The sequence below is a fragment of the Lichenostomus cassidix genome, chromosome 5 (assembly GCF_008360975.1).
Source record: "Lichenostomus cassidix isolate B80296 chromosome 5, HeHo_3.0, whole genome shotgun sequence".
Lineage (NCBI taxonomy): Eukaryota > Metazoa > Chordata > Aves > Passeriformes > Meliphagidae > Lichenostomus > Lichenostomus cassidix.
In genome coordinates this window covers 33,736,010-33,762,353 of record NC_139486.1, presented here as the reverse complement: position 1 = coordinate 33,762,353, position 26,344 = coordinate 33,736,010, and the positions used below count along the sequence as shown (strand labels likewise).

Sequence of the window (26,344 nt, the reverse complement as noted above, 5' to 3'; positions counted from 1 at the left end):
ATATCTTACCAATGGCTTACCATCACTTCATCAGATGTAGGAGATGAATATGTTACACTACAAAACATTCCCTATAAATATGCCCCTTGTAAGCACTTCAACACCAAAAAGCAGGAAAAAACTACATCATCATCATCCGGAAAACATGCCTAAAGGCAGGAAGGAAGAGTGGGAGCTAGAGCTGCACACAAACCTGCTGATTCACACAGCTGCTCTTTTTGCGAAATCTCAGATGCAAAGGTGGAAGGCACAGAGTGAAAATATTGGCCTGTGTTTTGCTGTTATTTGATCAGTTAGTACAGCTGTCCTGGACCTGAAGGAAAAGTTCAGAAACCTTTGTACCTCTGGAATATAAAAGCTATGAGGGGGCTGCCACGGTACTTCCTCTGCTCATGGCATTAATGCATACAGAAAGGTGCAACTCCTGGCAAATTTTCATTAAAATGCCCTCTAAATGGCTGATTCATCACATTTTTGGGTTCAACCAGTTCAACCTTTTTAAACATTTAGAGATCTTTTTAATTTCTGTTCTATACTTTGTTTCCATAATTCTCATTCATACATATTTCTCTTTATAACTGCATCAAGCCATAATAAAAAATACTATGCTCTTCCTTTGAGGCCTCAGATACACTAATGTGGCTGCACTTGTTTTTTTGTTTATCATGGAATTGCAGCAATCAGCATTTACAGACCATCTTATATGTCTAAAGTATCACACAGACATTAACTAATGCCTTTCACATTGGATTTGCCACCCTGCATCAGACCACCAGCCAGTCTAATCCAACATCCTCTTACCAGCAATAGCCAACTGCCAATGCTTCAGAGGAAGTAAACGGCACAAATCACCCCAAAACAGTTACAGCCCTTTTCCAGCCCAGAGCCTGTGACCTACTGGTTCCAATCTTTTCAGGCTCCAGGTCCTGAAGAAGGAGGTGAAACATTTTATTACATGTGTCAATTAAAGGAAGATCGGGAGCTGCCACCATTCTCCCCAATGCACAAAGCTTATGGTCTCAACCAGGTATTTTAGCATAATTTTCCTGATGTTCACTTTCAGGTTGCTTGAATAGAAACAAAAATAAATAGTTCCTTGAAACATTTCAATTTGGATAGTAGAAATTTTTAAAGCATAAAAGCTGGCAAACTCTGCTGAAAGGTCAAAACATGCTTATTTTGTGCAGCCCCATCTGATTAAACAATTAATTTCTTATCCAGTGGTTATTGATGTTGCTTTTATTCCACAAATGGAGTTTTACTGTCACATAACTCTTAGTCTATCAATACACTCCTTTCTGGCAGAGACAGCAATGGGATTTGGTCAGACTCACTGGCACAGGGCTGGGAAAAGAGCAGCCCGTATATGGGAGCAGTGAGACACCCCACACCACATCTTGCCCTAGATCCTTTGGCAAACCTGCAGCAGTGGGATGGCAGTGGAGGCAGGGCTGGAGAAGACATGTTTTACAACAATATAAAGCATCTCTCATAGTGATGCAAATGCACATTATTCTGCATGCCTTGATAGATCCCACTGGGACAGTTGCTGCCCTCCAGATTCAGACCAGCCACTGGATTATTCAGATAAAATAAACGTATTTTAATCCCAGACATGAAATTTGTATCCTGCCATTCAAACTGCCAAAAGTCCTTCAAAACCTTGTGAAAATAACTGGTACTTTTCACCCTCCTGCACACACCTGCTCATTCCTTCCATCCCATGGTGAACTTCTGTAGTAGGTTGATGCTGGCTGGATTCCAGGCACCCACCAAAGCCTCTGTGTCACTCCTCTCTGCAGCTGGACAGGAGAGAGAAAATACAACAAAGGGTTCATGAGTTAAGCACAACAACAGATCACTCATCAAATACCATAATGGGCAAAACTAGGCTAGAATTAGAGATATTAACTGAATTTATTACTAGCAAAATCAGAGCAGGTTAATAAGAAGTAAAATAAAACCTTCAAAATAACTTCCTTCCACCTCTCTCTCCTTCCTGAGCACTACTTCCTCCCCCAGCAGCACAGAGACAGGGAGTGGGGGTTATGGTCAGTTCATCACCCATGGCTCCTCCTGCTGCCCAGGAAGAGGAGTCCTTCCCCTGTTTCACTGTGGGGTCTCTCCCACAGGAGACAGTTTCCCATGAACCTCTCCAAGCTCAGTCCACCTCACAAGCAACAGCTCTCTGCCATGCAAACCCAATACAACTTCAAAGGTTATTCAAGTCTCTTGACTTGAATAGGTGCCACAGATCTAACATGACCCCAGTTTCAAGGTAACTTCACTTCTGAGAGAAGCCACTGATAAAATATGATTTCTGATGATAGTGCTCAGCTGGGAAAGGTCTCGTGACAGTCTGAGCACTCTCAGAGGAGAAAAAATATAGTCTAAGAGATGTTACTTCAGGCTGTCACACAAGCTATCCTTGGCCATGAGCCCTGGTAATGTTACCATCCTATGTGACCTCCTCCTCCCCAGCACTGTGTGCTCCTGCAGACAAGGCACCAGTGCTGTACCTGCTCCATGCCATTTGTTCTCTCCTCCACATTGCTGCCCAGCCAGCAAACCAAAAGATTAAGACAGCTTCATGCGAAGGGCAGGCTGCTACAGACACCCTTCAGCTCCCAGCTCAGTCACCAAACATGTTTTGGCTTCAGAGGACTCTCTTGCAAACCTTTTCTTCTTGGAGACAGAGCTCTTACTGCTAAGATGCAGCAGAGCTACTCACCTTTTTCTGTTTCCGTCAACCTCCCACATCCAGATTCCAGTGGGAAAGCAAGTAGCTGGCATTACACCACAGATGTCTTTTGTTTCTTGGAGCTGCCAGCATGCCATGCCTTGCTCTAGCAAACAGCATTTCCCACTTAGGCATACATCATAGCCATGCACACTCTTGTTCCTTTGCCTTCTTGCTGATAACACCTCTGTGACCTATTCATTGGTAACTTGTTTGAAATGGGTTTTGTGCAGGAGTTAATCAGTTTTTAAATGCTTTTGAAATACTCACAGCCCATTAGCCCCGTGTAGAGTATACCTCTCCTATTTTGCTTTGTTTTTTCCTCATTTCCTTCTGCACACATCTCCTGTTCTGTTAGCCCTTGGTTACATTTCTAGTATCATATACTGGAACCCACACACATTTTTGTATTTAGCAGGGCATTATTCATTTATTAATATTCAGAGTAGATGTAAATAGAGCAGCTCATCTCCAAAAGACTATTAAAGCAACATGGGAAAAACAAGAATAAAAGAGAAATCTTGGCACACCATCCACCCTTCTGCCTTGCTAGGGTGCTTGAGTTCATAATCCGCTGATGAAGAACAGGTAAGGCTAAACCAGGCTATAAGCATCATCCTTGCCACGGCCTTTCCCTTCTTAGTGTACTGCCAACTGGACTAAGAGATTTTTTCTTTCTGTGTTGAAAAGCAACATGCAGTTGTGGAGCAGTCACCAGGGCTGTCATGCTGTCATGGGAGCCAGAAGACTCAGCTCACAACCTGAAGTTTATAGGGATTTGGGGCTTGAAACTGCACAACATTTGTTCTGTACATATAGGTCTGTACCAGAGAAGCCTAAAAAAAAAATCATCTCCTGGAAACTACCCAGAGCTTTTCCCTCTGAGGAAAACAAACGAGGCCTTAATTAATTTTCTTTCAAATACAGCAAATTGACTTCTGCTCCAGTTGTGCTAGTTTCAAGCCACACAGCACAATGGTATTAATTCCACTTCAATTAAGGGCTAAATATTCAGAGCAAGGAAAAGGGAGTTTCCTGTAGGTCTTGTTCATGTTGAAGTCAACAACCAAACCACCCTGGTTTTCACAGAAGTGGTTTCTTCAGAGTCTGCATTTCTGAGGGTGACTGTGACATGCCCCTGGGTTAGCACAGCAAGATGCAGGATACATGAAAGGCACTGGCTGAGCAAATTGCCTGGTCCTTTGCATATTTTTAAAAGTCTACCACATCCTGCCTCAAATTTCATTTTACGGGCTCAAAGACAGAAGCACTTTTAGCGCCCTGTCCTAGGGCTAGCTTACTGGTTCGCTGATCATCCTAACTAGTCCTGCTGTCTCAAACTTAATTTAATCTTTCTAAACACCAGAGTTTTGCCTGCAGGATTTCCAAACACTGGAATAACACACAGTGTTCTGCACAGGGTCTCCTCAGTACCTTGCAAACCAGGGGTGTACCTCTCACCTCTATCAGAGACACTTTGCTCAATAAACCAGAGGATCGCATTTGTCATCTTAGCATTTGCTTTATTTGGGTACAATCAGCATCTACACCATGTCCCATAGAATTGCACTCAAATCCCAGCAGAACAATTTGCCTGGGCACAGTTGCACTGTGCAGCAATTGTCCTGCACAGGTATCTCACGGTGGTGCTCTCCAGCGCCATGGACCTGTACTAGCACCATTTCATGAATCTCATCCTGATACTGTGCTAAAAAGCATGAGAGTTGGAAGAAAAATTGTACAACAAAACCCGAATCACTGAGACTGTTAGTTCAAGCAGAGAAACTGCAGAATCTGACCTATATATCCTTGTATATGAAGCACCAATTCTACAAAACTGTTATGGGAAACTATCCATTCCACCCCCTTTAGTATGTTCAATGATACAGTAGCTGCATCATTGCTTAAGCGTTACAGTAAAGAGGTAAAGGGGATCACTCTTGCTTGTCTGAGTAATTCTGTTTCAAAGAGGATGAAGAACAAGATCTCCTTCACCTTAAAATCCTGTAAGTAATTTAAGTTACCTTCCAATGATCTTGAAATCCTCCCACTGCCAAGTTTATCTAATATATTTAATACACAGCTTCAGTATAATATTGGCTAAGCACTGCTTAGGGAAGGTGATGTTATTCCTCTTCACAGATGGAAGAAGGCTGTACAGATCCCACAGATACCAATTCATACCATTTGCTTAGTAAAAAAGTGACAAGCAAAGAACTGAACCTGTTCCTGTGTAACACCCATTGTTCTCAACCCTTCCTTCTTTCCAACAACTTCATGTTCCAGGATTTCTTGAAAAGCAGCCCAGTTTACTCTCAGCTTCTCCTCTGTCAACTCTGAAAATTAAATTAAGAAAGTTAGGCATCTCTTGATTGCTTCTTCAAAATTGAGTAGCTGTAGAAGTCTTTCTATTAAACAGTAGGTTTTTATTATAGGACATTCATTAACTTCTTGGATTCCCATCTGTTCTTTCCACATGATTTTGCATTGTTTGGCTACATACAGACTCTGTACACCTCAAGGAAGCAGCAAATCTTCATTTTCTTTCCTTTTTATGAAACTCAGCCCTTTTCAAGCTGCATACTGAAACTACTGTCTGCTGACTCTCATATTTTCTGAGGCAACATCTGGCAAAAAATTGATTGCAAATATTATCAGAGTTAGGAGGATTTTCTTCCAGCAGTCTTCCAGCTGGCTTTATTCCCAGAAATCAGCCCAATGGAAAAGAAAAATCTATTTGGCACTGTCTCCAGTTGCAATTTCTCATTCCTCAGGTAGAACAGTTTCCCCTCTTGGAGGGGTTTTGTTGACATGGGATTCAGGTGATGGGTTCTGAACTGCACTGGAACTGGTATTGCCGCTGGGATTCTGGACAGATGCTCTCTGATGCCTAAGGAATTCAGAATCCCAGCTCATGCTGTAAAAGAATAATGGAATTTATCCCCTCCAAAGTCTAAACATATACCTACAGGTGTAACTTGAGGAATTTAAATGTAATCTTATGAGTAGTAGGCTTCATCTGCAGACATTTGCCCATAATTATGCAGAATTATTCATAAGGGGCTTTGGCTGCAGTCATGGCAGTGTTGGTAGCTCAGGTCATTGTTAAACAGTGTTAAAACAGCAAGGGCAACGCAGCCCTGAGCAACCTCCTTTGGACCTAATGTGGATGAGTGATGCAACCCTGCCCACATGTGTTCACTTTGCCTCCATGAGTGGGATATTTGTTTTCCAGTTCTCCTGAATTCAAGACCAGGCATCATGGGTTTAACACCTCCTTGCCTTTGTCCTCAGGCTGTAATAAACACCAATGTAGACTGGGTGCAAAGGCCCCATATACATCCTTTACACTCCACAAGCATGGGTGTATGGATAACAAAACAACAAAAGGTCCAGCTTCCAAATCCTGACCTCTCTTATGCTCCTTGATGTGCATCACTCCCAGATGAGAGCTGAAGCCAACAGCAAATTTCTTCCTTCTGTCTGTTAGCTCCTTGGCACAGCACCACCAGCCAAGACCAAGTACAATCTAGGAATGGAAAAGTAGCTCATGTTTAGATCGGCACATAAAATACTTTATCCTAGAATACTATGTTCTAATTTGGCTTCTGACAGGCAAAGAAGGAGTGATGTGAGATTTTTGCAGTTCTAAAAATACCTAATAGATAAAATCCAAGCAATGACGAAGGTAGAAATCATACAAAAAGAGAAAGGATCTAACTATTCATCTAATAAACACCTCAGATTAGTTAAAACTAAAATAATTTAAAATCTCCAGTCTTAATCTGACAATTTGTTCTGTTTGATTACTCTTTGCATTTTACTTCCCTTGAAGAGCATCACCAGCAATGTCATATTTCCCATTGTTCTTCAATAGCTTCATGTTGTGATTTTCAGGCTGTGCTAGAATAAATAGTGCAGCTTGGAAACTGAAGCAGCATGCAAGACTGATCTTTTGCTCCAACCAACAGTTTTCAAGCAAAGGAATGGGATGTAATTGCATTGCAGCTTCAGCTTGAAAATGTAACCATGTAGCATTAGGATGTAACCTTCCTGGTGAGTTTACACTCAACGGCATTTGCTTATTTAGAGACTATTCTGGGTCACTGAACTATTTGGATATGGATAGTAGCTCATGCACATGTAGTTTGTAGTGCTGCGTGGATCACTCCACTGGTGTACCCTGACCTCTCATAACATAGACATCCTCATACTATTTTCAGGTATTTGTTTACCCCATTTTAAATTTGCTCTATGACCTTGGGGTCAAATTCTCCATGATTCACCATGTGCAAGGGCTCCATAACTCCCTCACAACCCATGAGTTCTCTAAAGAAGCCAAACCTGACCAGAAGAACTGAGTGCATTAGGTTCAACAGCCACATCTGGGGTTTGGTTTGTGCCAGTATATGCCAACATTCTAATTGCTCCAGAAGTAATCACAGACAACAGAACATCCTGAAAACCAAATAAAATCTACTCTCACATCCATACTTTTTTCCGTGGAATATGCAGTGACAAGGTTTTTTCCCCTCACTTTCCCTTCCAGCCAACCACTTTTTTTTTTCAAACAGTCCTGGTAACTGACTAGGTTTACTCAAAACAAAACTACTGCTGATGTGCCAAACTTGCACAAAGCCAAATAGAGAGCCGTTCAGCATGACCCCAAGAAAGCATCCATGCAGCAACACTGCTGACAGTCCTTAATAGAGAGAGGGAGACAACTCTCTACAGATCCTTTCAGCCAAGGACCAACAAAATCTTTTCATCACTGAGGACTAACTGGTTTCAGTGAGACAGTAAACAGCACACACCACGGTGTTATCCAGCAAGATGAACATGAATAACAACTCACTGTCAGCACACTGGCCTTAGACTCCAGCTTTATATTAGAGTGTAATATATGGTATTTGCAGTGCAAGTCTGTCCCCAGCGGCTGCCAAACATTTTCCTTCTGGCAGTAGCCCTCTGCATCACCCCCCACCATATGTCACCATTCCCAGCTACCTCCTCGTGCCCCACCTCTTCTCTGCTGCCTTGCTCTGTGCATCTGCCCCAGACAGAAGGTCCATTTCCCTAGAGACTCTGATGAGGATCAGCCACAGATGACAACATTAGGCAGAGCCTCTAGGCTGTGAGTGGTGGGGATGGTGCCTCCTTTAGCTTTAGGCAGTAACTTGGAAGTCTCTCAGGGTGTTGTGCACTCACCATACCAGACCAGCCTGGCAGGGAGCCGCAGAGGAGAGAGGCTTTGCCCACATCTCCCCAGCAGGCAGTCTGTGGCAGCAGCAGGAAAGCAAATGCCTACCCTGCCACCTGTGGAGGAAGAGAAAGACAAGCCATATCAGGACTGCAGGCAGAGCAGAAGCACAGAGTGACAAAAACCAAAGGCAAAGCATGGAAAATGTATAAAAAGGAGCCAACACTGAAATCTCACAGAGGACTTTGGCTCTTGTCAGGTTGTTACACTGATATTGTGGCATGCTGGGTTTTGGACCTTGCCTATCAGGCAAGTGCAGTGTATAAAGTCAAATGGGACTTTATGTTCAGCATTATCACATAGCAGGCTGCAAAATCACTCAGGTGGGTGGGCTGCAGGACTGTAAACAAAGGATTATGGCATGTGACAAGTGGCTGTTCAGAGGGAAGGAACCAGGGATACCATGGCAATGGGAATCAGTAAGCCATTAGACTGAGTGTCTCATTAAAGTTTTAAACTGGGGCTTAAACTATCCAGCTGACAGAAGAAGGTTGTGCTGGAGACGTTCTGGTGTGTCCTGGGAGAGGTGCAGGAGCTGCAACTGGGCAGTGAAAGGACATATTTGGGCAGATGCTTGGTGCTTGTGCCCCAGCAGCAGCAAGGAAGAGAAGGGCAATATGCCTGGGAGATACCAGCAAAAACTGTGCCAGAGGGTTCCTTAGTCTCCTCTCCCCAGGGCTGTCACTTTCCCTTTATCCGCAGGGCTCAGGAAGGTGCAAGAATATTATGGTGCAAAACCAGGAAAAGTCTAAGCAAGAGACCATAGGCTGAAAGCTGAAGTAGCTACACAATATGTCAGGGTCTTCCCAACAACAGTACAAACACAGCCTGAGACAGAAAGTAGAAATTGCAAACTAGATGAAAACAGGATTCAACCTCGATTACAAAAGCTATTTAGCAAAGAGGAAATAATTCACCAACTAACATTTCTCTAGGCAGAGGAGGGAAGAGTTCTGGAAAGTCAAACTGTGTTGATCTAGCCTTAGGAGAGTCAGAAAATTAGAGAAGGGGACACAAAGTAATTAGCTGGAGAGGAGGAAGGCAACACACCAGCACCAGGAATGGCCACACAGCTACCCTGCCAGGCAGCATACAGCTAAGCGCTGGGCAGGACTCCACTGCTTAGTTCAGGGCTGTGGCTACCATGACAGTCTGACGCCCTGGGAGGAGACAGAAGGTGAGAGCTCCTTGTGCAACAACGGAGGATTGATTTGTGATGACAGTACATGTTCCTTGTCTCTGAGGGGACATAGAAACCATTTACAAACATTTGTAGGGCATACACCCAAGCAAAAAGGAGTGCAAATTACTTAGAGATGACAAAGCAAAGAGAGGGAAAAACCAAGCTGAAAGTAACTCAAAAGCTTTTACCAATGAGCCGTACTGGGCTGTGAAATAGCTCTCATGAAGAGAGCAGAGAAGAACCCACGTATCGGCAGTTTTAAAGTTGAATGGGAAGAAAGTAATTAATACAGGACCAATGGAAGGCATGTGGAACAATTTGTCAAAGTGATACAAAAATTTCCACCCACTCAATCTGTAGTTCCAGTTTTCCACTGCCCTGTATCTCTTGCTATCATTACTAGTGATGCAAAGCAGGAAAATGTTTATTAAAGCGTAACCTTATAGTACTGGTCCACCTGAGCACATGGATTTCTAGACATATCTAGCCAACAAAGAATCAGGCTTTATAATTGTGTCTAGGAAAATGACTCACTAGCAGTGATCTACTTAAACTCCTCCAATGATCTCCTCCCTCCCCATCCAAGTCTCCTTTAGTCTTGACAAGGTAGGGATATGATTCCATGTTTGGATAGTGTGTGTTAATGTCTCCTAAAGTCACATCCAGCTGCTTCTAAAAATCTCCTGATAAATCCCTCTTTAATTGCATTTGGGACACCATTTATGGGGCTCCCAAAGACCCACACAGAAACCTGAAAAGGCCCAAATACAGTCCTGATTAAGGCTGAAATAGCTATCTGCCAAAAACTTGGAGGAGCCTACACCTTATCTGGCATACATACTTACCAACTTAATATTTTCCAGAAGGGAACACAGCCATAGCTTGACAGCTACAGTGCTACATCAAGTATTAATGGTTAGGCCCATCAGCCAGAAAGCTGGGCTCTTCAGACAGCAGAAAGCTGTTCCCAGGCCAGGATTTTTCACGTGACTCATAACCAAGCTTTATAACTGTCCCCTGCAGACTATCATGATGATGAATGAATGAGATCAGACTAGTCAATATGGCTTATTGGTGGAGTTTGCTCACTTACTGTGGATGCATCATTACCCTGTGGATTCATCAGCACAGGATAAGCACGATTCTTTGCCCGTACAATATGAAATGACAACCAACCTGCAGTTCCTCAGCTTTCTGCTAAGAACCCCCAGGCCTTCTTGGGTCCTTCTGTTGCTCTGTATCCTTGTCCTGGGCCATCCTGGAAAGTTGTTTGGTGTGCTTCCTTATTAAAACAAAGCATATTAAGCTGTACCTGTAGAAGTTAAATGATAAATTGCTGAAAAACATTGACTTCATAACACAGTGACTAATGGTGCATTTACTACTCCTGTCCTCTGCCTGAAAAAATCAGAGTTGCTCCACTAAGTGGCACAGATGCTCTGCAGCTCCACAAGCTACAGTGATCCTATTTTGGCTGAATGGTATTTCCAGAGCAGAGCATTTCTCAGCTGCACTGAGGCTGTGGAGCCCAGGATCCCTAGAGAAACCAGGGATATTTCAAAGTAACTGCAAGCACCCTATTCGAAGTGGGTACTCAAAAAGGTGTACTGTATCGCCTGACACATCTCTGCATCAAGCCATAGCTTACACTAGCACAAAGGGGAATAAGGTTTCATGGTTGGAAACTGCTTTGAGCTGAAATCTGAGAGCTTTACCATTCCTTTCCAGCTCTGGCGTGAATTCCCTAGGTGGCCCCAGGCAGGCACCTTCATCTCCCTGGGGCTCAGTTTGCCATCTGTAAAACTGGGTTAGCATCTCCTGCATCTTACACCCCTTTTATACTTGTCTATATTAACGGTAAATACAGATGGGTTTGTTTGTGTGCAGGAACAGCGCAAAACGGAGGGCACGACCGTGAAAGTGCCGCTCATATGGGGAAGGTCTGCAGGGAAAGACGAGCTCGGAGGAGCAGGTGCAGGGCAGGACGCACGGATGGAGAGATTCGCACACAGGGAGGGGGGATGCCTGCAGGGAAGGACACTCTCCTGGTGGGCCGGGCGCTTATCCGCCACCCGAGCCAGCCCCGCGCCGCGCCCGCCGCAGCAGTGCCCGGCCCGGCCCCTCGCGGCGGGGAGGCAGGGGCGGGTCTCCCGCCCGGCCGCAGCGCTGCCCCCGGCCCGGCCCGGCGCCGCCGCGGGGCTGCGGGGCGGGCTCCCCCCGCGCCCGCCTCCGCCCGCCCCCCGCGCGGGGCTGCAGCGGGCAGCGCGGGGCGCCGCAGCCTGCGGGCGGCCGCCGTGCCCGCCGCCGCCGCCCCGCAGGTGGGGGCGCCGCGCGGGGCCCGGGGTGCCATGGAGGAGCCGCCGCCGCCGCCCGCCTGATCCCCGAGGCCGCCGGCACCGAGACAAAGAGCGGGGCTGCGGCCGCGCCCGCCCGGTGAGTGCCGCGGGGGACCGGGGCGGGCGGGGGACTCCGTCTTGCGCCGCGGGCGGCGGTCCGGGGGTAGGTCCGGGTGCCGCTGCCAGCCCCGCCTGACACCCTTGAGCATCCCTTTTCCCATTCACGCGCGGATACCCTCGTCCGCCACTCCGTCAAGCCTGGCGCACCTAAAGCATCCTTGTTCGTAGCCCGGCCACCCTCACCCCAGACTGCCCTCCCAGACACACGCCGTGCACCCCCAGCTCCCCCGCTCCTTGCCGAACGATTCGGCAGCCCCTGCCCAAACCTGCCGGAGGACTCTGAACGCTCCCCACGTCACCCCGAACACCCCCGTCACCCCAAACGCCCCCGCGCGCACTACCGGGCGCAACCCGCGCGTCCTAAAGTCTCCCCCACCACGCCCCTGCGCCCGACCGGCAAACACAGCTCCCCTCCCCGGGCACCGCCGGCCCCTGACACTGCTCCTCCGCTCACAACACCTCCCGCAGCCTGCCCCCTTCCTGCACACATACAGCCCAGCCCAGGCACCCCCGGTGCAGACCCCGCCGCCGCCTCCCAGCCGCTCCTCGCCCTGCCCGGGGACACAAAGGGGTCTGCGCGCCCGCTGCCCGCCCGCTCACCCGCCGCCTCTCTCTGCCCCGCAGGCCGAGCCATGGTGGAGCCGCCGGCCGAGCCTCCCCCGCAGCCCTGCCCGGCTCCCGGGGGGGCAGCGGGGGGAGAGCCGGCCCGTCCTGGAGAGCAGTCGCCGCTGCTGCACCTGGACCTGTACAACTTCGACTGCGCGGCGGCGGAGGGCAGCCGGTACGTGCTGACCAGCCCGCGGTCGCTGGAGGCCTGCGCCCGTTGCGCCGTGCGGCCCGTGGAGCTGCTGCCGCGGGCGCTGGGGGACCTGCTGAGAGAGGCGCCCGGGCGCTCCATGCGGGTGGCCGCCGGCCTCTACGAGGCCTACGAGCGGGAGCGCCGCCGCAAGCTGCAGCAGTGCCGGGAGGAGCGGGAGAGGATTATCCGGGAGGAGAAGAGGCGGATCCTCGCGCCCCTCGGCAGCCTGCCGCCTTCGCCCGCCGCCCGCGTCTCCACCCGGGCTGCGGCCGCAGCTGCCGGCGGGCCCCGGACCCATGGCGGGGGGAAGGGCAGGGCATCGAGGGGTGCCAAGGGCAAGAGCCACTCCCTGGACTCGCTGCAGAAACGCCGCGAGGGTAGCTGGGGCAAGACCTCCTCTGAGTCGGGTGCCTCGTCGTCCTACAGCGGGGAGAGCTTGCGGGAGCGTGGGGGCAAGGTGTGCGGCCGGGGTCGGGGGGCAGCTGCCGTGAACGGGACCCTGCTGGGGCGCAGCTTCAGCCTGGGCGACCTCAGCCACTCACCACAGACTGCCCAGCGAGTCGAGAGGATCGTCAGGGAGGTGAAGAGGAAGAAGGGTCTCTCAGAGGTGCCTGAGAGAGACAAGAAGATCGCGGCGCTGATGATCGCCAAGCACCAGGAGGCCAACATCCTTCGGGAGCAGCGGCAGGCGGCCCATCTGCAGTGGGACAGCCAGCGGCGCCTGGCCGAGCAGCGGAAGGAGCAGGAGGAGAAGGAGAAGCAGAGGGCCCTCCTGCAGGGTCAGCGGATGTGGGAGAGCCAGGTGGAGAAGCGGCGAGGGAGACTGAACCAGGAGCAAGAGGAAGCTGCCCTGCTGAAGCAGAGGCAGCTCCTGGTGTGTGAGGAGAGGTGGCGGGAGCAAGCAGAGAAGCAGGAGCGGCTGCGGAGGGAGAGGCTGGAGAGGGCCATCCAGGAGGACAAGCAGAAAAAGCTCCATCAAGAGCTCAACCTGAAGGCAAAGGAGGAGGTCAAGAAGGAGCACCAGGTGCGAGAGGAGCAGCTCCTGCAAGAGAAGCTGTCCACAGCTGCACAGAAGAGGCTGAAGAAGGAGGTGCAGCTGCAGAAGGAGAAGAGACTGTTCAACCAAGCAGAGAAGCTGAAGCATGAGGCCTTGCTCAAGGAACTGGCCAAGCAAGAGGCAGAAGAGAAGGAGATGCTGAAGGCATCCCTGAAGATGAGTTTGACAAAGGCTCAGGAGAATTACGAGCAGCTTGTGGAGAAGAGGAACCAGGAACTGAGGGAGAAGGCTAGGCGTGAGGAAATGCAGATCCAGAGAGCTAAACTGGCAGCAGAAAAGAAGGAAAGAGAGCAGAAGGAGCACTTGGAAGCACTGGCTAGAGAGACAGAGAGAAAGCTCCAGCATGCTGCCCAAGTGGCTGAAGAAGCTGTCCAAGAAAAAGCCCGCAGAGTGGTCTTGAGCCGTCTAGAAAAGGAAAAAGTGCAGAAGATGAACAAGCAAAAGGTGGAACAGTATGAGGACTTAAGGCGCAGGGAAATTCTCCTGTCTATAGAGAGGAAGCTGGAGAGAAGTGAGCAGATCTTCAAGGAGAAGAAGACTGTCATAGAAAATGCCAGGTCTGTTGCTCGAGCATCCTTCCATGTTCGGGAAAAGGTGCGGGAGGAGACGAACGTGCGCACCTTTGACAAGATGGCCTTCGAAGCAGAACTGCATGCTCACCTTAGTAAGAAATGAAAGATCTTGTCATGGATGAGTGAGGATGCACCACTGGTTGCCCATTGTAATGTGACAGAAAGCTCCTCGGCATGAGTGTTTAAACAACGAAAACCAACATCCACCCTAATTTCTTATTTTGGGGGAGCAGGGTACCGCACAAAAATGTGGCAGCTATTTCACATACTGTTTTAAATATGTTTTTTGTTCTGGGTGTGTTTTATGGACTGACCTCAGTCATCTTTACAGAGAGGAAGCAAGTTTTTATGTCCTCCACCCCACAAGCACATGCATTTTCTCAGAGAGGGCTGCAAAAGTCTGCTTGAAGCCTCTGAGTTACTGATTGATTGTTTACACCAGAGATGACTACAGCTGCACTCTCCAGCTGGAAATGCAAACAGAGGTAACTGACTACTAGAGCCTGCAGAATAAGAACCAAAACCACCCAAGCTGATTCTGCCTGGAGTGATGGGCAGTTTGGCCTGAGTTACAGGACTGCATTTTCAAAGCTGCTGCACTCCCATGCTGAAGGTGAGGAAGGCTGGAGTACAAAATGCCATATGCCCTGGGTGCCCCTTGCTTGCTGCTGGTACCAAGTTAGGGAAAGCACAGATCAAGGCCCATGTAAGTAGACATCATCATCAGAGCTGGGCAGAAAGTGCTCACAAACACAGTGTTGTTTTTGCTGTTTGTAACTGTTGTCCGTTCCAGCTAATCTCACCTCTCCTTCTTCTCTCCAAGTTTCTCTTACAAGCATCTGTAGAATTCCTTCTCTTTTGGAGGTGGGAGTAAAGGAGAGAAATTTGTGGGAAATCTACAAACTGACGGGCACTCACACAACCCACTTGTTCATTCAGATAGAGAAATTAATGAACCTGTGGAATCTGGACTTTGAGGGAAATATGGAGGTCACCTGTAAATGGAGATCACCACCCTCAAGAAGACCCTCAGCCACCTTATCCAGTTTGCCCTACCCTGAGCAGGATGTTGGACCAGATGTCCTCCAGAGTTCCTTTCCAACCTTATAGTTCTTACGGGCTGAATACAAGGAGACGTTCACCCAGCTCTTATCATTGTCTACTGAGTAGGGCAGCATTTCTCTGTCCACTGGTGCTAACAGTTGTATTCTTATATAGGGCATAAGAAAGAGTAGATGCACAAAATAAGGTACGTTACAGATTCTCTTAGATGAGGATCATGTCTTTTTTTATAACAGTTAACTCAATACTGTTTAAAAGAAACTGCATCGTTCTGTAATTAAATGCACCAGAAATGTGAAAAGCCTACCTGTACCGTGTGCACAACATTCAAGTACAACAGTGTTCTGCTCCAGATTTCCACATTTACTCTTTGTTGAGTTGGAGTTGCAAGCACACATCCAAAGCAGGCACTTTGCTTTTTTTTTCTGGCTCCGGGCAGCATCAGCTCTCTGTTTCACCATCCGTGACGCCGTGTTGGGTTGCTGTGGTGATAGCAGTCAGACCTGGAGCATGGAGGAGAAGCAGCAAGAACAGACAGGATCTTGTTTCTTTGCGGGTGTCTCTGACGTACAGCACAGTAGAAGAGAAAACCAGAAGAAGGTTGACATATGGCACAGACATGCAGTCTCGCATGCATAGATTGCTTACCAGAATTTACCAGGAGGTAACAGCAGGTCAGAACCCTCCTAGAAGGCTTTAAGGAAGGTCTTAGATGAACAGTAACAACTACAATAGACCAAACACACCTTGGTGCCCTGCAAGGCTAGAGACATTACACAAACAGTGTTGAAAATGAAGTAGGGATTTTGTTTTATTTTTATAGAACTTGCTCTTCTTTGAATCATGGTACGATTGGTGGTGTTAAGGGCAGGCAGCACAAAAGCAGGAATTAGAGCACCTGAGCAATGTTTGCTCTGTCAGTCATTGGCCCACTGTGTAATACCAGGCAAGTCTTCAGAGGCTGGAGTTGCTCCTATTGATACAAACAGAAGTGGAGTTGGGCTCTTGGGGTTGCTGGGACTCACAGGAAATAATAAGACTTGGCTTGGCAAAGCACTTCAGAGACTTTGGAGAAATGTTGCTTACAAAGCACAAAGTAATATTTTATTTATGTATCTATTTATTTATTTATTTATTTGAGTGGTTATTAAAGTAAAACATTCCTTGGTGAGACACATTAATACCAAAATCTGGTAGCTGTGGAAAGGACAGCTGTATTTCTGTTTCCAGCAAGGAGGCTGTTCCCTCACCCTCGTCCTCAAAGCAGCAAATTAGAACAGTGAAACAAATCCTGTTGTAACACTGGACAAGGTCCATGAAAAAACACAGTCTTATCCATGTGTTGTCCATGCCGCAGTAATCTGTGTGTGCCCTTATAGCTGCAAAGACCTAGAAAAGAGATGGCTGGTGGCCCAAATCCAGCCAGTACAAAACTTCCCTTGCTCCCTGACAGCACTAGAATGTGGATAAAACCTGCAGTGACTCCAGCATAGCCAATGCTTCATCTGGTTTGTAGCATTTGGGGCTGCAGAGAAAGTCTGCCAGCATGGATGTGAGGACTTCTGCTTCCTGTGTGGTCCAACTGTGGTTGAAATTCACTGCTCGGTTCATTTAGCAGAGGGAAAACGGAGAGAGATAGGAAACAGCAGAAAGAAGGCAAATGGTGGTGTGTGAATGAGCAGGCAGCCTCTAATTGGAACAGCATTTTTCCCCTAAAGCTCTACTGCAATCTACCTGAAGACTGTCCAAACCTCCCTCTGACAAGGGCATTTCCAGACTGAGAACATTCTGCAGCCCAGGAGACATGTTTTGGCCACTGACTGTAATTACATCTGGGCTCCATGTCCTGCTGCTGACTGAGTTTGACACCTTGGGGCTACAGCTGAACTAATCAACACAAATCTACATGATGATAATTGGATTGGCAAACTAGTGTTCCTGTACTGTGCAGTGTACAGCTCAAGTTTTGAATGTGCAATCTAAGAAAAAATATTTTTTTTCAAAAGACAATAATCTGTGTATGGATATTTTTTTATTTCTGTAGTGGTTTAAGTCCAAAGTCCATGAAATTCAGTGGAGTTTATGAGTTCGAAATTGCAGCTTGGCAAATTTAAGTCAGCAGTTTGGGTGGAGGCATGAGAGGTATTTCTTGGGTCTGCTTATGGTTCTGTTTATTTGAGAAAATTCTGCTGGATTTCTGAAGGAACAGAAATTAAACCCTTCCTCACATGTAAAAAGTATGGCTCTTCTAGATGAGGCTTATTTGGTGATTTTGCTATTGAACTGCAGGCTGGGGAGAACTAAAAGCAAGCAACATGGAGGAGAAGCACTGACTAAGGAGCAGTGTCATGTAGCTGAGCTCTAGAGGAGTGTTGGAGCACAATGGAACATACTTTGCATGTTCACAAACTATCTTGTTTATGTGGATTGTCTAGTTTTTAACTGCATCTGGGCTAAAACTGGAGCCCTTCAGTGCCAGAGAGAGTGCCAACAATCTCATCTGCATGCTTTCTCTTCACACAAAATTCATCACTAAAACACAATCTCTGTCAAGGTTGAATTTGGCAGATACATTCAAAAGCTATTAGGAGGAGCAGCTGCACCACCACTAGTTAATATTTTACAAGGTAAATTTTGAGCCAGTTTATAGTAAGTTCTTTCACCACATAAGAGGGATGCAAGGATTAGATTTCTCATCTTGGTTACCTACTATTTTCCTCTTAGGATGCTCATGGAGCTCCAGGCGCATTCTGTGCTAAAATTTCTCCTGATGGCAGGGGAATTCTGTTCACTAAACAAATGCTGATTATGCAGCACACACAGGTTTGAGAGGGGACTTAGTTAGATGTGCATGTGTTTGTTAAGCCAAGGGTGGACAGGGAGATGTGGGAAACACAGAATTTGCAATACAAAGTCAGCCAGGCTGATGATATCCTACCTGAGGATGACTTCTCATTGCTTCAGTTGTTGCATCAAGGACTTGCTTTCAGCTGTGGGCTTTCTGCTGCTGTTAGAGACAAAAATGTATTATTTGAAATGCCATTTTGAACGTGGTTTTTTGGTCTGGGCTTTTTTTGGTTTGGTGGGGTTTTGTTTTAAAGAAGACGCAGGGAGATGCAAGGACGAGACACAAAGCTAGTTAGATGTATCACATTACAGATGGTAACTGTGACTGTCTTCACACATAGTTCTGCTCTGTGGACCTGGGACTGTGCTGGAGTTTAAGTAAAGCAGCCACTACATCCAGGAGAGTAGAGGTGCACTGGGAGCTGCTCTGTGTCCTCAGATCACGCAGGCTCCCTTCAAAGCAATCAAAGCTTTGCTGAGTCAAGCTCCCAGGAAATTTAGTTTGTTGGGATTGGACTTACCCTACATAGTTGTAAAAGAAGGCTGTCATAGGCAAACAAGAGGAAGACACAGGCTTAGCCCTGGAAATCAGCCCTGAGACATCTACTGTGCAGCGCAGTACGGGATGTTGCGGCATGAGCTGAGGGAGCCCTAATACAGCTGCTTGTGGCAGTGCAGCCCCACAAGGCCTTGGTGAGCAAGTAGCACCCACTGTAATGAACCAGTACAGAGGCACGTGAAGTAAGGAAATCATAATGCTTGTGGCTTCTGGGGAGGTGGCAGCTCTGCCCTCCTTTTTGGTGAGATACTACTAGGTGATGTTTTGAAGAGAAAACCCTGGGAAGAAGAAAAAAATTGCAAAACTCTTCCACACAAGATACCCAGAAACAGATTCTGCATTTATGGAGAGCATCCAGCGCTAGGGATGCCAGTCTTCAGAGCTTTCATAATGGAATGTGCCCCACATGCCTCTTAACACTAGGGCATGAAAAAAAGAAATTCAGTTCTAGGTCTGACATGCTGCTTTGTTGTGAAACGTTACCTTGTTATTGTAAGAGTCTAGTCTGAAAGGATCCAAATCTTTCTCTGGTAACTCTGCACTCATCTCCTACATTGCTGCCATTCAGCATGGAATCATCTGCATTACAAAACCACTCTGGCAGTAAGAATTATCCTGTATTACAAAACCAAACTGCCACTGCTGTTTTGTTCTTATGTGCTTCACACAGCTCTCTGCATCCAATCTCAGGACCTGGCTGTGAGGTAAACTATTTATCGCCCCCAGCCTAAGTACAAGCAAACTGAAGCAGAAAGAACTGATGTGATTTGCTCCGGGCCATGATGGCCTCCCTGATCTAGCTGTAGCTCTCACTCGCATCCTCCCTAATCCCCATGCAGTCCTCTAATTAACCTCTCCTGGTTGCAGTGGAGGGATATGTCCCTGTGCCCTTGCTGTGGCAGCTCGCCTGACTCCTGATCTGTGGCTGGTGCTTCATGGAGGATGAAGGTTTTAAGCCATCAGCCACCACTTCTGGGAATTGCCCCCAAACTTTGAAACACTTTTGAACAGGGGGCCTGAAGGTTAGATAAGACTGCACTGGGAGCCTATGACGGGCAGGGTGAGAAGAAAGTGCATTAGCAGAAATGGGCAGGAGCTACAGATAGAAATGTTAAATGAATGAGTAAACATGGACTGAGTACACTTATACCATCCTGGCTAGCTAGAATCACTTAGATCTCTATGTATGACAGCATACAATAACAATCTTTCAGCACATTAAACTTACAGGGCCCAGTTCATCCCATTAGTTACCTCTCTAGGGCCAGCAGAGTTATTCCAAGAGTGAATACAGCTTAGATATATTAAACTTTTCATTATTTATGTAAATCCCAGTGGCTTGGCTTATGCTCTCAAGAGCTTGGTGGAAATTTCCTCCTGCCTGAGCAGTAACTGGGCAATGGGATGGGAGGGTCACATATCAGTTGATATTTTTAGACTGGGTCACAAATTTGTCAATAGCCTGGTGCTGGACACAGTGTTCCTGGGTATTTACAAAGCAGTGGCTGCTTAAGCAGCTCAGTGCAGCTGAGGGGAAGAGCAGCTGGCACAGAAGTACCTTGTCAGACAGCAAGCTAAACAGTGGGGAGTAAGAGATTTGGCTCTTTGTCTGTTAAGTGCTACTGGGAATGTTTTGGTTTGTAGGAGGGTGGTGTGATAATTTAGTCTCTTTTTTAATCACCTCCAAAGTAAGCTGTGCTGGTTTTGATAATTATTTAATGATCTATAAGAGACAGGAAAATAAATGAGGAATGGAGTTCAAAACACAGATGTGTAGGTAAAGCTGAAAGACATTTTCCTTTCCCTTCTGAAAAAAAAAACGTATTACGCCAGCAGGTGAAAGTTTTGTTAAGTGCCCAGTTGCATGCAATTTCTTAGATCCTAGGAAGGGACCACTCTGTTCACAAACTTTGCAATGTACACACCTGTCTCCTGTACATGCTGACAAGACAGGCTTCATGTTTACCTCCCAGCAACAGCTATTTATTCAGATTTCAAGGAACAGGTGAGATCCATGAACAGGCACTATTTTCACTTTAGAGGGACCGCCCCACAGCCATCCTGATCCCACACAGACTGCTATCACCACTTGGTCCACATCTGATATGAACCCTGAAGGAAGAGTGGTTCTCATCAGGGAATTTCAGCAGCCCTCATCCAGACATTCTAAGAGCCTCTGCACCATTTTCAGTTCCCACCTGAAGCTGTCAAGCTGTCCTTGTTTCCTAGTTTAATCCTGAGGCTCCTGCTCCCATTGCCTGCAGCTAGGTATCTGGGGAACTGACCACAGGGTGCAGCCAAGTCTTCACTTGTCTGCAGAGGCTTCAAGAAAACTAATTTGCCCTGCTCTTCCTTAAACTGGGGCATGTTTGTGCACGAGCAACTGTGGGAACTGTCTGAATCTGGGCTTTGGGTGGCATAGATTGAAAACCTACAGAAGAACTGGGGTGTTGTGGCATAGCAAAGGGATGCTACTGTTTTAATTATTGACATCGCTGCTAATTTGCTTCTCTTGCTCTGCTTTCCCAGATAGTACCGTGAATAGGGCGAGGACTAACTGCCCCAGAGGAAATGCTTAGCTGTTGCCCTGCCCACTTAGACCCACAAGGACAGTGCTTGGCATGGGAAGCAGTGTCCCTTCTTGCCTGAGAGGGAAGCTTTCCTTTCTGCAATCATCATCGTGTCATGCACAGGTGCTCTGGGGACAGGCTGGCATCCTAAGATACATCCACACTATCACCAGCTTCTCCTTATGATCTGAACTCTACCAGTAAATTCATGTGTAGCTCACATAGGTCTGCATGACCTGTCATGATAGGAATTTTAGATATGTCATAACAGCTATAAGTTATGATATTGCTTTTTTTGCTGTCAGTTTCACCTACTGCTGCTCAGGAGGAAGTAACGCCAAGGAGGATTGTTTCAGTAAACCAGAGGTAACCTGCCTGCTCAGAAAATGCTAGGCAGGTAGGCAAGCTGAGGGCTTTCAGGGCTTTATGCAACTCTGCAGCACCTGACATCTTAGGTTAGCTCTATATATACTCCATATCACTTTTCATGGTAGCTGTCACTCCAGCTTACATCTCTTGGGTGCTTTGAGTCCTAATACTTTCCAGGCAGAAGGCATTCTGTCTTGTAACAGAAGTTTTCTCTGATTCCTACAACATTTCAAAGAACCTGCACAAACTGTTGGCAGAATCAGATACTTCAATGCATTTTACTTATGGTTCCATCAAAAAATTGTAGAAGTAGAGATTCCTGAATGCAATGATGTTCACACCCAGAGCTACTGTCCTGTCTAAGTGTCTCTGATCAGACTACACCGTGCTACTCCAGAGATTTCTTGCTGCTCCTGCCATCTCTGGGAACCTGCAGATCCCTCTCTGCAAAGACACTGTACTATAATGTAGATGCCACGTGATTCAGTCATAGCCTGCAAGACCCCAGATTTGCTGTAAGCTACCAGGGGAATTTCTGCAGAGTCTCCTGGAAGCAGCAGGGCCCTTTCTATCCATCCTGATGCCAGTGCTATATAAACTCACATGCTGTACAGTACCTGCTGACCCAGTAATGCTGTCTGAGTCCTCTCCATGGCAACGCACTGCAGTGTCCTCAGGTACAGGGAAATATCTGCAAGCAGGCAAGCCTGGCCAGGGAGTCAATGTATCAGATGTATAGAGAATAATTTTAGCATAAGTTTTTTCTGTGGGGATATTGGAGGCACAAATGCAGAGGAAGAAAATGACTCCCCAGAGGAAATGAAAGAATGTGTAAGAGAAGAAAGAAAAAACAAAATGAGATATTTAAATAACCTTAAAATCATAGGAGACAGGGTTTATATGTCTCATGCAGTGGATGTACATGGCCAAGAATCTTCATGCATTTTAGATACCCTCAGGGAATGAAGAATGGTGGAAAGTACTTTGGACCTCAGGTAAGGAAAGAACGATGTTTTCCATCAAGGGTTGGGGTTGGGGTTGGCTGGAGTGGAAAATTGTAGAAAAGCTGTTCTAGACATCTCCAACTTTGATGGCTCACACCACTACTGCAAAGAAACATGTCCTGAATGCATGGTAGGAGTAAGGACGGAAGAGAGAAAGCTGGGATAAGCATATACAGGATTTAAACAAATGTATAGTATAATGAAAACAAGACTGGGACCCTACATTAAAGTCATGATGAATTCTGAATTTTTTTTAGGTCTCCTTCCTGTTGATGGCTCCTCCATTACAGTAGCAGAGAAATGCCTTCTAGAGCACCCCAGCCCAGTGGCTTCCTCTACCCCAGGCCTGCATGGTTGCTGCTCCAGGCATCTGTCAGGCAGCACCCCAGAATGTTAGAAAGGAGCTTGAGCTAAACCACCACTCTTTGGGCTCTAGGGCAGCAGCCAAGTGTGTCCAGGGTTCTCCTGGGAAGCAGAGGGTGTGAGGAACACTTCTTTTAGTATTTGATTCTGGGCTGACAGTGAAAGGATTTTACCATTTGTCAGTGCTAGGATCAGGAGGATGTGCTGGGAAGAGGTATGTAACTCAAGACCACAGGATGAAGAAACACATTTCTACTAAAGACTGTTTTAATTCTGATTTTTCAGAGGGTTTTTGGTTTGGGTTTTTTGTTTGGTTTTTTTAGGGGGTGGGTGGTTGGTTTGGTTTTTGGTTTCGGTTGGAGATTTTTTTGTTTGTTTGTTTTTCTTTTTAAGTTGTTTTTTCTTCCTTAAAGACCAAATTTAATATCAACTGCCAGGGGTTGGTAGAGACCCACAGCATGTCCATAGTCCAGTTCTCATTAGGGAACTGGATTGCTGGCTGGCAGCATTTCCCAAAGACCAGATCCATACCCGCCTTTATTTGTAAGCAACCATTTCGATTCCGTCATCAGACCCAGGATTGGTTCCTGCCTGCTAAGGTCAATTGCCCAAAGGCAAGCACATGGGGACAACTAGCACTTCCCTGTGTCCAACAGAGGTGACACCACAGCCAGAGGTAACCTGAGGCTGGGGCTGTTTCCAAAGAGAGCAGGGGACCTTCTGAAAGGGAGAAGCCAGATTAAAGGGGAATCATAATCCTTAACTATGCAGTGACGGCCTGGGAAGAGAGGATTGCTCAAAAAACCCAAGGGTCCTCCCTCAATAATGATAGTGTCTCATTTCTGGCAAACTGGATGTGGGCTCATGTCTCCTCCTTCTCTGGCAGGGGCAAGAAACAGAATTTCAGCAAAAAGCTGCGGACAGAAGTCTGGCTGCCGGGATAAAACCCCCTAGGTGAGACCCTGTCAGTCAAAGCTCTCCACAGTTTCACTTGCAGACAGAACCCTAAATACCACTGGGGAAGTGGGCTTCAACCTTCAATTTGTACAACCTGAAAGCTGGTCATGCATACATGCTCCGATGCATTTGCTGCACTTGCTTGGACGTAAGGCAGGCATGTGGGGCTTTCTAGCATGCCAGCTGCGTGCTTCACAGCCATATCCCAGCCACAACTTGGAAGCAGCAGGAAAGGTTATATCTCATTCTTTCCCAGTTCAAATCAGCAGGATTAGTTGTTTATTCGAGAGTCCCTTCCCCCCTCGACAGAGTGAAGGGAAAATAATGATAAATGTTCTTTCTATATATGCCAGCTAGCAGACAGGATCAGTATGCAAAGGGACTCCCTGATTTCTGACATGCCTAAGCCCTCAGACTGTGGGGTTTTTGCACCATATGGCTCTATCACTTTACAAAATAGTGCCCTAGATAGGCTGGTTGTTTTGCAGTCTGCCACCAAATTAACCTAGGAGGATGGGCACATACAGCCACAGTTTCTGTATTGTTGCCACCACTTCTGAGGTCTCCAGACCTGTCACAAGCCACTGTATTTTTGCAGCCCCTCCTGCCCCCCCTCCAGGACCAGCTACCAAAGGGATTAAACACGGCATGTTATCTACTGCAGTGGCTTAATCACTAAGCAAAGCACTCATCCCCTGACCACAAGGTCAAGGAATTATCTTCCTGACAGATAATGCAGCCAGGGCTTGGGAACAAAATGAGGAGCTGAACTGTCATTGCAAGCCCACAGGTCACAGCTTTATTGCTATTTCTGGGGAAGTAATGCTGCTAAGATGCTATGAAAGTGAAGCATGACTCTTCCCACCTGCCCCAAAACGTCTCTCAGTGTCAGAGGAAGATAAACTCAGAAAAAAAAGGTATTTGGTTTTGGGTACATATATCCCCCTCCCTTAAACACCCCTTATTCCAAACCTGTCCCTCTGAGAGCAAAAGGTTTTGATGGTTGGATGGTTTTGGCACTGGGTACTAAATAGACTGAAGAACTAACTGAGCACTAAGACTGGGCCAAAAGAGGAGTGACATTGGGGGGAGCATATATATCTAGAAATATGGTTTCAGAAGGCATAGATTCTACACATAAGTTTCAGCAAAAGGTGGGAATTCCTATTCCTATGTAAACTGGCCTGTTGGGGCAGAGCTGCAGGACCTGCCAGCCCCGCAGCTCACTGCAAGGTGATGGGCTGCAAGAGGGCAACTCACACCAGTGAGGGGAAAAGCTCTTCATTTGAGATTTAAATATAGAGAGCCCAGGTCTGCTGCCACCATAAAACAGTGAGGAGAACTCCTGACACAGAGAGCTACAAAGTGAGGTTCTTACTAGGCACAAGCACAGGGCATCAGCTCCCACGGCATTGCTGTGAGTGCCTCGGGACCCTCTGCACAGAGCTAGGCAGGATGAGCCATGGTCTCCTGCCTGGTGGCTGCCAAGAGCAGTGCCTTTTCTTAGAAGGGGAAGGTGTAAACTGAAATTACAGAAAACGGCTGAGAAGATGAGGGTCTCTACCCAAAGCTGGGTAATACAAATAGCTTGCAGCTCTCCAAGTGACTCTTTCATGGTCACATATATAAAAGGAACTGCAGAGGAAGAATCCTCGTCTCTCTGAGTCCCTGAGTCTCGTCTGGGTCCCTAAGACTCTGGTTGAAATTACACGTGTGCTAAATCTTTCTTGTTGTGCCTTTCAAAAGCAGCTAAGCAATCAAATAACATCTTGTCACCTCCCTCAGCACATCTCACCTTTTGCAGCCCAACTGCTCCATAAAAGCCCGTTTGTCTGTCAAACGTTCACACCCTGCCAAGTCTGTATGCCTTACCTGTGAACAGCAAGTGCCACACTGCAGCCAGAGGCACTGCTCTTCTCCATCTTCCCACCAAGAGATGCTTCCTGCAGCACTGGTGTGGAATGTGAGAAAAGCAGCTCCCACCTTAAAGCACAAGATTACCCCGGTTTAGCAAATTCCATTGTTCTTCAGCTATAAATCAAAAATAAAAATGTTTTTATTACTTTCAGCTCAAAACATGAAGGATCTGATTGTCTCTGAGATGTCTGTCTCTATTAGGCTTGGGGGATCCTCCAAAGAGCTCAGTGAGGTTATGCACATGCTGTTCATCCTCCTGGGGCAGGGCACAGACATCAGAGCCCTTTCCATACACCTACCTCCAACCTAACACAGCAGAGACACAGGCAGGACTGGCAGGCAGAGTAAGTAACCTGCCTGCTCTGCAAGGGGTCTGGATGAGCTAGCTGCAAATAAAGGTCCTTCTTCCCCATCTCTTATCTCAGGCAAATGAGACAACACTCCACAGTGCTCTGTGTGCGAAACAGAGCACTAATAAAGCTTTAGATTTTCCACACAACCGCTGCTCCTCAGCTCCCCTCACTTTCCCACCTGCATTTCTCTGTGCCTTTGGGGAAATCTGACATTATGTATTTTTCTATATTGTTCTTAATTAGGGAAAAAAAGGTCTGCCTCCATTAAGTGGCTCT

The 26,344-nt window shown here is 47.0% G+C and overlaps 1 protein-coding gene and 2 long non-coding RNA genes across 3 annotated transcripts; 1 reads left to right on the top strand and 2 right to left on the bottom strand.

Moving 5' to 3' along the window:
* Positions 1-537: 537 nt before the first annotated feature.
* On the bottom strand, positions 538-12,354 carry LOC146436307 (uncharacterized). Its single transcript, XR_014852620.1, has 5 exons — positions 12,240-12,354; positions 10,360-10,495; positions 6,152-6,269; positions 4,964-5,076; positions 538-1,802 (listed from the first exon to the last, which is right to left on the bottom strand). It is a non-coding gene; the product is annotated as an uncharacterized LOC146436307 (long non-coding RNA).
* CCDC177 (coiled-coil domain containing 177) lies at positions 11,394-17,142 on the top strand. Its single transcript, XM_085062167.1, has 2 exons — positions 11,394-11,616; positions 12,264-17,142. Exon 2 carries the CDS (start codon positions 12,272-12,274, stop codon positions 14,168-14,170), a length of 1,899 nt encoding a protein of 632 aa, XP_084918293.1. The 5' UTR covers positions 11,394-11,616; positions 12,264-12,271; the 3' UTR covers positions 14,171-17,142.
* LOC146436305 (uncharacterized) lies at positions 15,121-25,829 on the bottom strand. Its single transcript, XR_014852621.1, has 2 exons — positions 25,671-25,829; positions 15,121-18,136 (listed from the first exon to the last, which is right to left on the bottom strand). It is a non-coding gene; the product is annotated as an uncharacterized LOC146436305 (long non-coding RNA).
* Positions 25,830-26,344: the final 515 nt, after the last annotated feature.